Source organism: Rhinopithecus roxellana, chromosome 21, assembly GCF_007565055.1.
Source record: "Rhinopithecus roxellana isolate Shanxi Qingling chromosome 21, ASM756505v1, whole genome shotgun sequence".
Classification (NCBI taxonomy): Eukaryota; Metazoa; Chordata; class Mammalia; order Primates; family Cercopithecidae; genus Rhinopithecus; species Rhinopithecus roxellana.
Window position 1 is genome coordinate 78,043,580 of NC_044569.1, and position 14,074 is coordinate 78,057,653.

A 14,074-nucleotide genomic window follows, 5' to 3' on the forward strand; every position below is an offset into this window, starting at 1 on the left:
CTCAGAGCCTAAAGAGACTATGATGGTGTCTCGCTGATCTGAAAGAGGTACCCTGCTTTGTAAATATCAGTACCAAACTGAGGTCTCATGAGTTAAGAATCCTAAATCTTTCTCTATCTCAACATTACAATAATTTCTGAGGCTGTTTTGGTATTTAAAAACAAAAGAATTCATTCACAGCATCTTGCATAGTGTGCTGTCATCATCTACCGGGTTTGCGGGAGTATGTTTTTGTGAAACTGCCTTCTAATTCTATTTTTTCTCCAGGCTCTAGATTATGAACAACTACAAAGCATGAAATTTAGTATTGCTGTCAAAAACAAAGCTGAATTTCACCAATCAGTAATCTCTCGATACCGAGTTCAGTCAACCCCAGTCACAATTGAGGTAATAAATGTAAGAGAAGGCATAGCATTCCGTCCTGAGTCCAAGACATTTGCTGTGCAAAAAGGCATAAGTAGCAACAAATTGGTGGATTATATCCTGGGAACATATCAAGCCATCGATGAGGACACTCGCAAAGCTGCCTCAAATGTCAAGTAAGACTATTTTTATTTATATCTTATTTCTTGATGAGGTTTTAATCTATAAGCTATCACAACATAACACACAAACTATTATGTACCAAGAATAGAGATATGACATTGATAAAAACAAGAAACTGGGTAACTCAAGAAGTAACATTTAGCTAAATCATTAGGTGATCATCTAACTGTACTGGAAGCAAAGATAACGTAAGCATAAGTTACAGTGGAAACCAAGAGAAGAATGCCTTAGCCTATCAACAGAAATGGGGAACATGTATCATGGAAACTTACAGTTGAGCCTTACAAAGGAGTAGAAGTGCACCATGAGAACACGTTTTAATCATATAAAACAGCACATACAAAGACATATATGCCTAAAATATAACGGCACCATGCAAAATAATTGCTATATTATGTGGAGCAAGGACACAGGTATTTTATTTTATTGTGCACAGCAGAGTTGGAAAACTCAGCTAATATATGCTTAAGAATTATGAAATATGGGCCTGGCACAGTGGCTCACACCTGTAATCCCAGCACTTTGGGAGGCCGAGGTGGATGGATCACCTGAGGTCAGGAGTTCGAGACCTGCCTGACCAACATGAAGAGACCCCATCCCTACTACAAATACAAAAATAGCTGTGCATGGTGGTGCACGCCTGTAATCCCAGCTACTCGGGAGGCTGAGGCAGCAGAATCATTTGAACTCAGGAGGCAGAGGTTGTGGTGAGCTGAGATCATACCATTGCACTCCAGCCTGGGCAACAAGAGCAAAACTCTGTCTCAAAAAAAAGAATTATGAAATATGGCTCATCCATGCTATGTTAATTTTCTGCTGCTTTTTATAAAAGCATATTTCCATGTCAACATATATTAAATATGAATATACTAAATATAAAATGAGTCATTTTCATTAAATATGTAACATTCCACATTTGAAAGAAAACTATTTTTTTTTTTATATTATGAAACAGGTATGTCATGGGACGTAACAATGGTGGTTACCTAATGATTGATTCAAAAACTGCTGAAATCAAATTTGTCAAAAATGTGGACCGAGATTCCACTTTCATAGTTAACCAAACAATCACAGCTGAGGTTCTGGCCATAGACGGTAAGAAAACTATTTGAATCATTTTAGAGAAATGTTATTGTAATTGATGTTTCTCTATGCATAGATGATTATGATTATTCAACATATTATCTTTACCACTAGAGAGAGAGAATTATCTTTACCACTAGAGAGAGAGAATTATCTTTACCACTAGAGAGAGAGAATTATCTTTACCACTAGAGAGAGAATTATCTTAGGAGCATTGGGCCTCAAGTCTGAGGCAACTGAATCTAGGAGAGAAAACTAAGAGTTCCAACTTCTCAGTAGAGTTTGAACCAGTGAATTCTGTGTTAGGTCCCTATGGTTTGCAGTAGTTGAAGCAGAAATGTTTTGACCAACAGAAATCCCTGGGTTTGAGGGGATGGGTGAGGATTCATAGACAAAAAACATCAGGGAAGCTCAACTTGAATGTGAGGTGCTTTAGTGAGGTACCTATAGAGACCTCATGTACTTTTATCATTGAACAATACAATTTCCTCTTCTAGAATGTTTTAAAATAATATTCATTGAGTATATGTGTTTCCCCAGGTATAAAAATAATTTATGTTGAAGGTAATAAAAAACATAGCCCCCCAAAAAAATAAATATCAAAAATATTTCCATTTGGGAAAACAGGAAAAAAAGTAGTAAGGGTAACAACAGAAATGACTCATAATGCCCCCACAGAGAGATTTTTATTTCATTATATTTTATTTTCAGCATTTAAAATTTTTATTTAATAAACTTTTATATCTTCAGTATTAAAAATATATAATAATATTTTATTCCAAATAAAAAATGTGTGCTTTAGAAGCAAAAACCTTTCACACATTGATTACAAGTGAAATCAACACATTTAAGAAAGTTATTATTTTTGTGCTGATTTCATTTGAAATTAGTGAATTCATCATCTTACCGGTCTTGGGTTCAAGTATGTTATATTGTTTTTCAATTAATTATAATTGGAGACATCAGCCTGTTAGGTAAATTTCAATTTGCTTTTTACAAGATGCGGAAATAGGATGACTTTTTTTACTTCTGAGGATAATATAGCATTTCATGAGAAGACACACTAAGTTGGCTGCAGAAAAGAGAAATGTAAAGATTCTCCTTTTTTTTACAACTTTGTTCTATACATTTCTTTAACTCTAAAACGTTGTTCTTACAGAATACACGGGTAGAACTTCTACAGGCACAGTGTATGTTAGAGTACCCAGTTTCAGTGACAATTGTCCAACAGCTGTCCTCGATAAAGATGAGATTTGCAGTTCTTCACCTTCCGTGGTTGTCTCCGCTAGAACACTGAATAATAGATACACCGGCCCCTATACATTTGCACTGGAAGATCAACCTGTGAAGTTGCCTGTCATATGGAGTATCACAACCCTCAATGGTGAGTAACAGTAAAGTTGCTTCTACAAATGCAAACTGCTCCTTTATATTTCCAGAAGGATAAGGAAGATCATTTAAGAGCAGGTCCTTCCAAAAGTAACTTGAAAAATTCTTTGCAATGAAGATGTGGTTGTAGCCTTGTGAATTATTTCTCTTTTCAGAAGAGAAAAGGAATGATATGCTGTTAGCACCATTCAATATTTTATTTTGAATCCTTTTTAGGGTTCATTTGATATTTTAACATTTTAAATCTGTTTGTTTCTACTTCCTTAGTGCACTCAAAAAAAAGATTAGAGTCGGGCATCTAGATGGGGCACGTGGCTCATGCCTGTAATCCTAGTACTTTGGGAGGCCAAGGTGAGAGGATCACCTGAGGTCAGGAGTTCGAGACCAGCCTGGCCAACATGGTGAAACCCCATTTCTACTAAAAATACAAAATTAGCTAGGTGTGGTGGCGCATGTGTGTAATCCCAGCTACTCAGGAGACTGAGGCAGGAGAATCACTTGAACCCAGGAGGCAGAAGTGAGCTGAGATCATGCCACTGTACTCCAGCCTGAGCAACAAGAGTAAAAACTCCATCTCAAAAAAAAAAAAAAGTCAGATATCTATTTATCACAAAGCTGTTTAGATTTCGAAATACTAAATACATAAACTTGTTCTAATGGAGCAGTCTATGAGCAGACATGTAGCATGAAGAAGTCAGCCTGCTCAAGGCTCACAGGAAATGCCACTTACACTGTCACTAGTCAGGAACCTTGAGAGCATGGTGGACTGAAATTTGCAAACCCTTTATCCAACAGGGAGGAGCTAATTCATTCTTTCTCTTTCCTAACATTTATCGTACTTATTTTACATTGTCTGTGCTTTCCAGAAGTGTCATAGAAATAGACATTAGACTTCCTAAAAGTCTCCATCCTTTCTGGATTTTATAGTGATGAAGAGATCACTTCAAACACTTAGTAAATTCACTTTTCCCTAGCTCCTTTCTGAACCAGCCTTGCTTCCTTTCATGAATGTACATGCTGTTAAAGCATGTCCTTCAGTCCTAAGTAGCAGCCACTGCCAGAGTTACCAAAAGGATCTTGGTCTCCATGGTCATCTTCCCTTGGGCCCTCACACTTCTGGCATAAAGATCTATCTCCAAACTGTGCATGTAGCATTTTGCTCCAAATGAGTTTACTGGATACGTGACCAATGAAGAGGCTGCCAAAAAAAGATCAGAGAGGGCCAGGATGTGGCACAAGACACACCTGCCCAGGTGTGACTGGGGGCAACAGTGATTAGACTAGGTGGGCAAGGCACAATGTCAAAGGGTGTGGTGGGACCAAAAAGGATTCAAGAAATGCAATACTGAACCTTACAGGAACTGTAAGGCAACATAGCAATGGGAGATAGAAAACAGTCTATTCTCAGGACTCAGATAGGCAATAGGCCATCACCACAAAGAAATCCCATGTCATAGACCTGCAGCTCATGGTATAAGAACTGGGAAAAGCAGTTGAGGTAGTAGCAGCTAAAGTTGAAAGTCTTGATAAGTAAAACACAAGAACACAGAGTCAGGAACACATACACACTCAGAGGGCCACACAAGTCCGAGGATGGGTGCAGACATACAAGAGAGTGGTTAAGCCCCAGAAGAGGAGTGCCTGACTCTAAATGATGCTGCCCATCTTCTTTAGTGGGAAAAGCAGAGTAGAACTGAGTTTCATGGGGGAGAATAATGAGCCTACCTGCAGCAGAGAGGACAAGGAGGCAGGTATAGACAGATTTACCCACTTGAACCGGTTATAGCCCTCATCACTGCTCAAACCTCTCTCTATTATCAACCCTACTGTTTGTGGCAACTCTAACTCTGCTAATGAAAATAAGTAGCAAGAGCGTAAGACACTGCTGCGGTTGGAATAGGTCTTCCAAAGCTCGTGTGTTGAAAACTTAATCCCCACTGCAACAGTGTTGAGAGGTGAGACCTGTAAGATGTAACGAGGTCATGAGGTCTCTGTCCTCATGCATGGATTAATGGTGTTACCATGGGAGTGGGTTCATTACAGAAAGAGTGAGTTGCTTTAAGGGTGAGTTCAGCCCCCACTTGCTCTCCTGCTCTCTTGTCCTTCCGCCTTCCACCATGGGATGATGAAGTTCAAAGGCCTTTATCAGATTCTGACACCTTGATATTGAACTTCCCAGCCTTCAGAACTGTGAGAAATAAATGTATTTTCTTTACGAATTATCCAGTCTGTGATATTCCATTATAGCAACACAAAACAGACTGAAAAGACACCTCGTCCCACTGTTGATTTGCATGATTCTTTCTCTACAGCTACCTCGGCCCTTCTCAGAGCCCAGGAACAGATAGCTCCTGGAGTATACCACATCTCCCTGGTACTTACAGACAGTCAGAACAATCGGTGTGAGATGCCAGGCAGCTTGACACTGGAAGTCTGTCAGTGTGACAACAGGGGTGTCTGTGGAACTTCTTCCCCAACCACATGGCCTGGGACCAGATACGGCAGGCCGCACTCAGGGAGGCTGGGGCCTGCCGCCATCGGCCTGCTGCTCCTTGGTCTCCTGCTGCTGCTGTGTGAGTATCCAATGTTTCATTCTCTGTTGGATGGGGTGTCCTCATTTGCAAAGGCCTCCATGCTGCCCTGCTCATCTGTGCAATGGGGAAAGAATATTCTCTGATGTTTTATAGGTAAAGCTAGGGGGAAATGGCATTTTCAGAAAGAATCCGAAATGTATAACATGTCACTTGCTAACAGTCTATATTAATATAGCAACAGAAGTTATATATGTCAGACATTTAGAAGACAGCACGAGATAATCAAGAGAAAAGCAAATCATGAATACTTTCTACACACTGTTAGTAATGTTCATGGTCAAAATTATGGCTTTATCCATGAGTGTGACACTTTCTAAGATGTTTTCTCCATATTCATTTCATCTCATGAGACTCTAAGATAAAAAGAGAACACTAGTCAAACTTAGGGAAATACAAATAGGGTATCATAGGCTAATATTAATTAACTGCATATGATGTTAATATTAACCAGAGTTTTCTGGTTAATTATGTTTACTAAGAGAGAATTAGAGACTAGATTGCCAAAACACCATTGTGCCCACCTAAAATCTGGACCATTCTGGTCATATATTTATCTGTGTATTCACCTGACACAATATACATTGTGTGTATTCACCTGACACAATATACATAGCCCCAAATGTGTAAATAAATGCAATAATCATACAAATATATAAAAGAAAAGGATTGAGGAGCCAAACAGCCACTTTCACCATACATCAGTGCCTATTTTAAGACAACATACCAAAAAAAAACAACAACAAGAAATGATCTGATCTGTCTCCTTCAGTTTCACAATCCCATGAAATTTTAGTGTGCTTACTGTACCAAGTTTCATTTGTAGAAACTAATTTTGGCTTTCATTAGGAATTTTCTACAAGTACTTAAGATACTGTATTTTCTTTGTAACATTTCTGACAATTGTCACGTTAAGTAGTTCCTAAATTAGTCAAGTGTTCTGATGTTTTGTTTTGTTTTTCACTAGTGGCCCCCCTTCTGCTGTTGACCTGTGACTGTGGGGCAGGTTCTACTGGGGGAGTGACAGGTGGTTTTATCCCAGTTCCTGATGGCTCAGAAGGAACAATTCATCAGTGGGGAATTGAAGGAGCCCATCCTGAAGACAAGGTAAACATCAAGTTCATAAATTATTTATTTCAATTAAATAGAAAAAAGGTTTGATTTACATTGAGATAGGAAAAGAGGCAAAGGGACATAAAAATAAGAGATTTCTTGACCTTCAGTTTGAGAGTCAGTGCTGAATAGATGGAGGCTTTTAGGATTTTAGCTCTTCAGATGTCAAATCATAAAAATGGTTATCCCTGCAAGAATTTGCACTTGTTGTAATGTTATCATTTGCAAATTTGCAAGGGGCCACTTGTCACTATACTGTTCTGAAATCTAGTGCACTTTTAAATTAATTTATTTTTCACATGGTTTGCAGGAAATCACAAATATTTGTGTGCCTCCTATAACAGCCAATGGAGCCGATTTCATGGAAAGTTCTGGTAAGTGGACATAAAATATCTGAAAGCAATGGTGAGTTAAGTGAGAGATATTCAAAAATAAGAAGTGGTTAAAATTATCTTCTTAATAATTTCATCTGTGTGCACGTCAGGAGCTGTTACCACTGAAATGCAGAAAAGCTGTTTTAATATTATTATATTAGTCAATTCCCTGACATGTCTGGCTTCAATAAATTAATTTATCCATTGATGCCACCATTTTCAATATCTAAAGATTTGTCATACTTTTTCCAAACTTTAGTGAAGTATAGTTCTCAATCAATTACTAGTTTTTTAATTAGGAAAGACTTCACACATATAGAAAAATGTAAGGGAAAATGTAACAAACATCTATGTATCTACCACCCACTTTGTCTATTCCAATCATTGGTCACGTTTTCAGTTAAAGTCTCATGTGCACATCCTCAATCCTGTTCTCCTTCTTCCTTCCCCAGAACTAACAGTATCCTGATTTCAGTTCAATCACTAATTCCTTCATTCAGTCATAATAGGACATGGTCACTTATGTTGTCATACAGTTCATACAGGTGAATTTGTTTATTTCTTTGGTTTTATCAAGTGGCTATTTCATTAATATTATCTGAGTGCCACAACTACTCAGTGAACTAAAAGAACAATAATAATGCCTAATATTAAAGTTTTGCTTAATTCCATACTTAGATTGTTTTCAAGTGTCCATCCTGCACAATCCACATGAGATTTCCCCAAATATGTAACTGTCTTCCTTTATCAGATGTTCAATCTTCACCTGCTTTTCCCATTAGAATTACATAGCAAGAGCTATATAAAGAATTATCTAGAAAAAATAACTTTCCATGAAAGCATAATGTAAAGGTAACGGGCTGAATAGTCGTGATTTGTTAAATTCTCTTTAGGTACCAACACATGCTAACTTGCATGATTACATTATGTATGTTTCCTCTTTGATTTCCATACTGAGCTCATATGATTGCTGAATTATAATGTTTTTTCATTAAAACATACAAGCATTGCATTAGAAGCTTCCCATAGCTGTGTACTAAATATCCTGTCTTTTCTATTTCTGGCTGTTGTCACTGAAAATCTTATTTCTTTGTACATTTTTAAAATTAGTATATTTGTAGAGCTTTTTCACCCACTTATATGCCCTCCTTTATGACTCTCACTTAACACACTGTGGGATGTTATCATCTCTAGTCATATAATTATATTTTCTCCCACTTACTTGCTTTACATGGTGACTGCTTATAGACACCCAAGACCCGTTCTATAAAAATGCAACAAATAACAGCATAAGATATTACAGAATGTTCTCCCTTGTTTTTAGAAGTTTGTACAAATACGTATGCCAGAGGGACAGTGGTGGAAGGCACTTCAGGAATGGAAATGACCACTAAGCTTGGAGCAGCTACTGAATCCGGAGGTGCTGCAGGCTTTGCAACAGGGACAGTGTCAGGGGCTGCTTCAGGATTCGGAGCAGTCACTGGAGTTGGCATCTGTTCCTCAGGGCAGTCTGGAACCATGAGAACAAGGCATTCTACTGGAGGAACCAATAAGGACTATGCTGATGGGGCAATAAGCATGAATTTTCTGGACTCCTACTTTTCTCAGGTAATTTGGTGAAAAACTTTGTTTCTTGGTTATCTTATTTACATTAGAGATCTTTTTATTTGATTATATACTTCAGTTTTGCAGTTCTTTTTATTTACAGCTTGTTAAAATGTAAGAAAAAATAGTTTGTTAGTTTTTTTGCCAAAATAATACAGATAACCTAAGGTAGCTGTCAAAATTGGGTCACTGATGAAAAGAAGAATGGGAGCCAAGCATAGTGGTACATGCCTGCAGTCCCAGCTACTCGGGAGACTGAGGTGGGAGGATTTCTTGCCCCCAGGAGGTAGAGGCTGCAGTGAGCTATGATGGCACCACTACACTCCAGCCTGGGTAACAGAGTGAGACCTCATCTCTAAAATAAACAAATTAATAATAAAAGAAGAATGAGTAGATAACCACAACATGAAAGCATATAGCAAGTAGCATCTCATTCCTCCAACTGAACAAACAACTGAGGGCAAATCTCTTTTATATGAGAATTTCCAGCATCTTCTTTAGGAATACAAATCAGTTCACTTTGTATTTCCTATATCATAAAGGATATCCAAATACCTGTGTGTATATTTTCCTGAGAGATTGGTATAGTATTCACATTATCAAAAGAGTCTCTGTCTAAAAAAGTTCAAGAACCACTGAATTAATGACCCCCAAAAAAGGGGAGGCAAAAAGAACAGGATGGAAGATCAGTGATGGGAGGAATGACATGTCAGGAAGCATAGAACAGAAAAGGAACATGGGTACAAAACAGACAAGACTTTGAAAAGTAGGATGCTTGCCTCTCATTTGATAACCAAAGATTAGTGGGCAGACAGGCATGGTTAGAATGGATCTCACATTGAGTTTTGGTATTGATACTGGTAAGTGCCAAGGTCTGACCTAGTATCCAAGCAGACAAAGAGTGATATTGTGTTTGAAGAAAGACTGCGGGGAAGGGGAGAAAGGGAGGGATTGTTTGAGATGAGGATTCTTGGGATATTTCTAGGTGGGATGTGTGTTACAGTCACAGGTCAGGCTCCCACAAGGTTTGTAGAATCTAGACAAAGTTTCTAGCCCAATTTTGAGGGAATGTCAACCATACTTTTGTCCAAACACCAGATAATTTTTTGAACAAGATTGTTAATAGACAGTGTCCTTTACTTATATGGATTACCTAATTTGGGTATTCATAATCCAAATGAGTTCTGCAAACAGTATTATATTGTTCAATTGACTCTTTCTTAAAATTCATTTTTTCCCCACTTTTTCTCTGTCTTAGAAAGCATTTGCCTGTGCGGAGGAAGACGATGGCCAGGAAGCAAATGACTGCTTGTTGATCTATGATAATGAAGGCGCAGATGCTACTGGTTCTCCTGTGGGCTCCGTGGGTTGTTGCAGTTTTATTGCTGATGACCTGGATGACAGCTTCTTGGACTCACTTGGCCCGAAATTTAAAAAACTTGCAGAGATAAGCCTCGGTGTTGATGGTGAAGGCAAACAAGTTCAGCCACCCTCTAAAGACAGTGGTTATGGGATTGAATCCTGTGGCCGTTCCACAGAAGTCCAGCAGTCAGGATTTATTAAGTGCCAGACTTTGTCAGGAGGTCAAGGAGCTTCTGCTTTGTCCGCCTCTGGGTCTGTCCAGCCAGCTGTTTCCATCCCTGACCCTCTGCAGCATGGTAACTATTTGGTAACGGAGACTTACTCGGCTTCTGGTTCCCTTGTGCAACCTTCCACTGCAGGCTTTGATCCACTTCTCACACAAAATGTGATAGTGACAGAAAGGGTGATATGTCCCATTTCCAGTGTTCCTGGCAACCTAGCTGGCCCAACGCAGCTACGAGAGTCACACACTATGCTCTGTACAGAGGATCCTTGCTCCCGTCTAATATGACTAGAATGAGCTGGAATAGCACACTAACCAAATCTGGATCTTTGGACTAAATTATTCAAAATAGCATAGCAAAGCTCACTGTATTGGGCTAATAATTTGGCGCTTACTAACTTCTCTCATAAACTGATCACGATTATAAATTAAATGTTTGGGTTCATACCCCAAAAGCGATACGTTGTCACTCCTAATTCTCAAGTACTATTCAAATTGTAGTAAATGTTAAAGTTTTTCAAAACCCTTAAGATCATATTCACCAGGAAATTTTCCTAAACATTCTTAAGCTTCTATTTTTCCACTGCCAAAGGAAGGTGTTTATCATTTTAAAATGCAATGTGGTTTAGTGGATTAAGCAGGAGCGCTGGTTCTTATCTCCGTTGCTTTTTCTTATATCATTGATAATGATGTAAGAATCACAAGGTATTTGCTAAAGCATTTTGAGCTGCTTGGAGAAAGGGAAATAGTTGCAGTAGAGTTTCTTCCATCTTTTTGGTGCTGGGAGGCCATACATGGGTCTTTTCCTCAAGCTAAGGGGTATAAGCTTATGCATTAAATTTGCTACATCTATATTTCACATATTCTCACAATAAGAGAATTTTGAAATAGAACATTTAAGAAAGTTTAGTATAAATAATATTTTGTGTGTTTTAATCACTTTGAAAGGATCTATGCAAAGAAAATATTTTACATTGAGCTCCTTCCTACACACATCTCAGTAACAGATCCTGTGTTAGTCTTTGAAAATAGCTCCTTATTTTTTAAATGTCAGTGAATAGATGTAGCATACATATGATGTATAATGACGTGTATTATGTTAACAATGTCTGCAGATTTTGTAGGAATACAAAACATGGCCTTTTTTATAAGAAAAAAGGGCCAATGACTAGAATAACACATGGGGCAATCTGTGAGTATGCATTATAAGCAGCATTTCAGAAAAGTAGTTGGTGAAATAATTTTCAAGACAAAAAGGGATATGGAAAGGCACTTATAAGTAACCTCTATTTTTTTAAGCCTTGCTTTTAAATTAAACAGCTACAGCCATTTAAGGCTTGAGGGTAATAAAGCTTGAGAGTAATAATGTTAGCTTAGCAAAGGTTTAGATGTATTACTTCATGCATGCTACCATGATAGTAATGCAGCTCTTCGAGTCATTTCTGGTCATTCCAGATATTCGCCCTTTTGCCCATAGAAAGCACCCTACCTCACCTGCTTACTGACATTGTCTTAGCTGATCACAAGATCATTATCAACCTCCATTATTCCTTATTGTATATAAAATACAGAGTTTTATATTTTCCTTTCTTCTTTTTTTGCCATATTCAAAACCTAAATTTGTTTTTGCAGGTGGAATGCAAAGTAATCAAGTGTTTGTGCTTTCACCTAGAAGGGTGTGGTCCTGAAAGAAAGAGGTCCCCTAAATATCCCCCGCCCTGGTGCTGCTCCTCCCTCTCCCTGATACCCTGACTACCAGGAAGCAGCTGGAGAAGTGGGGCAGCCTGTGCTTCCACAGACGGGGGTGCTGCTGCAACAAGGCTTTCAATGCACCCGTCTTAGGTGAGAGAAGCTAGATCCTGTGCAGCAGCCTGGTAAGTCCTGAGGAGGTTTCATTGCTCTTCCTGCTGCTGCTCTTTGCTTCTCAATAGTGGCTCGCTCTGGGGTCTAGAGCACACGCAGCTAACTTGTGCCTCTGCTTATGCATGAGGGTTAAATTAACAACCATAACCCCTATTTGAAGTTCAAAGGTGTATTCAGGATCCTCAAGGCATTTTAACCTTGCCTCTTAAAACCCAATTTACCATGAAATGGGAATTTTGCTGCATTGTTAAACTGCAGAGGAAATCATGCTATAGTAATAAAGCTTATATAAGAGAGAAATTGAAATTAAATGTGTTTTTAAATTGCAAAAAAAAAATCAGTCTTTAGGATGACTTAAAAATTGATTTGCCATGTAAAATGTATCTGCATTTTTTTTACACAAAACGTGTTTTAAGCAGAAAATTTTAAAACTTTACTACCTGATGTATTATACATTTTGAACCATATGTATTAAAATGTAACATTTTAATAAACAGTGTAACATTGTTATAATAAAACCAGCAATAAATTTATAAGTAAAAGCTGAACTACTCTCTATATTAATAGTTATTAAGAAATATGATTATAAAACAGCAGTCCCCAACCCTTCTGGCACCAGGAACCACTTTTGTGGAAGACAATTTTTCCACAGATGGCGACAGGGATGGTTTCAGGATGAAACTGTTCCACCTCAGATCATCAGGTATTATCATAAGAAGCAAGCAACCTAGATCCTGTATATGCGCAGTTCACAATAGGGTTCACGCTCCTGTGAGAATCTAATGCCACTGCTGATCAGATAGGAGGCAGAGCTCAAGCTGGATTGCTCACTTGCCCGCAGCTCACATCCTGCTACGGACTGGTTCCTAACAGGCCACAGACAGGTACTGTTGGGGGTGGGGGAGGGGTTGGGTACCCCTGATATAAAATGACTCACATATGTATTTTTATCAGTATTTTAGCTATTTTTTCTAGCTGATTCCTTTTCTGCATCTTCCAGGCAGGAAGGAAGTATCTTGAGATTCAGGATGACTTCAGGTGGACATAGCGCAGGAGAAATGCTGGATGAGGTCGGGGCAGAGGGACTTTACTAACTGGATGCTTTAAGTCATTTACTGTTTATTTTGCAAGTTGCAATTGTCTCTCAGGAACTAAGAGATCATTGTTGTGACATTCAAAAGTTGTGACATTCTAAGATGACTTGGAGAGAAAAGTTGGAGTAAAGAGAAGGTAATGTTTACAATCTAGCCTGATGAAAAACATGTACCATGTCACTGGTGAAAGCCATCAGCCCCAGAAGTGGAACTGTTTTTCCGTAAATGCTAAAGTCCTTATGCCTCCTTTTAAAAGATGCCACAGAGTAAGTCCCTCCAATGCTTCAGAACTTTCTTCTGGCTGACCTTTCTTCTTAAATATGGATAATGAGGTTTGGACATGCAGTATGGGGAGAAAAAAATGGATTAAAGCAAATATTGAGTAAAGAATGGTAGTTCGCTTAACTCAAATGTTTCAAATCAATTCCAGGAAAATGAAAGTCATGTAGATAAAATCCAAAAATATTACCAGCTTCTTCTATTCATAGAAAGTTCAAGGAACAAAAGTGACAAAATCGGTTAATTTAACTTGAGGACCTTCATACATGAGGTAACAGTGTGAATGGAGCACGTTCGACTGACTAGTTTCAATGCAACTAACAATTTAGAAACAATTAAAAGTTAAGAATCCTTCTTGTTCTTGCATTTCCATGTTGTCTCGTATCTTATTCTGGGTCTACAAAGAGGAATACTGAATTAGAGATTATACGGTTTAACAGCGTTCAATAACAGTAGTCTTAGATGGTTTTATGTAAAGGGGATAATTGATAAGACAAGAAGATAAATAATCATTTAAATTCCAGAAGCCAGAAACCACAGACGTTTTCCATG

The 14,074-nt window shown here is 38.2% G+C and overlaps 1 protein-coding gene across 1 annotated transcript in view; it reads left to right on the top strand.

Moving 5' to 3' along the window:
* The window catches only part of DSG3 (desmoglein 3), a 29,162-nt gene extending 16,460 nt beyond the window's left edge, over positions 1-12,702 (top strand). The window contains exons 9-16 of the mRNA XM_010380843.2: positions 268-539; positions 1,502-1,641; positions 2,789-3,013; positions 5,331-5,591; positions 6,577-6,716; positions 7,033-7,096; positions 8,421-8,704; positions 9,960-12,702. Of these exons, the coding sequence (XP_010379145.1) occupies positions 268-539; positions 1,502-1,641; positions 2,789-3,013; positions 5,331-5,591; positions 6,577-6,716; positions 7,033-7,096; positions 8,421-8,704; positions 9,960-10,574 (2,001 nt within the window). The 3' untranslated portion in view covers positions 10,575-12,702. The remainder of the gene's footprint in view (positions 1-267; positions 540-1,501; positions 1,642-2,788; positions 3,014-5,330; positions 5,592-6,576; positions 6,717-7,032; positions 7,097-8,420; positions 8,705-9,959) is intronic.
* Positions 12,703-14,074: the final 1,372 nt, after the last annotated feature.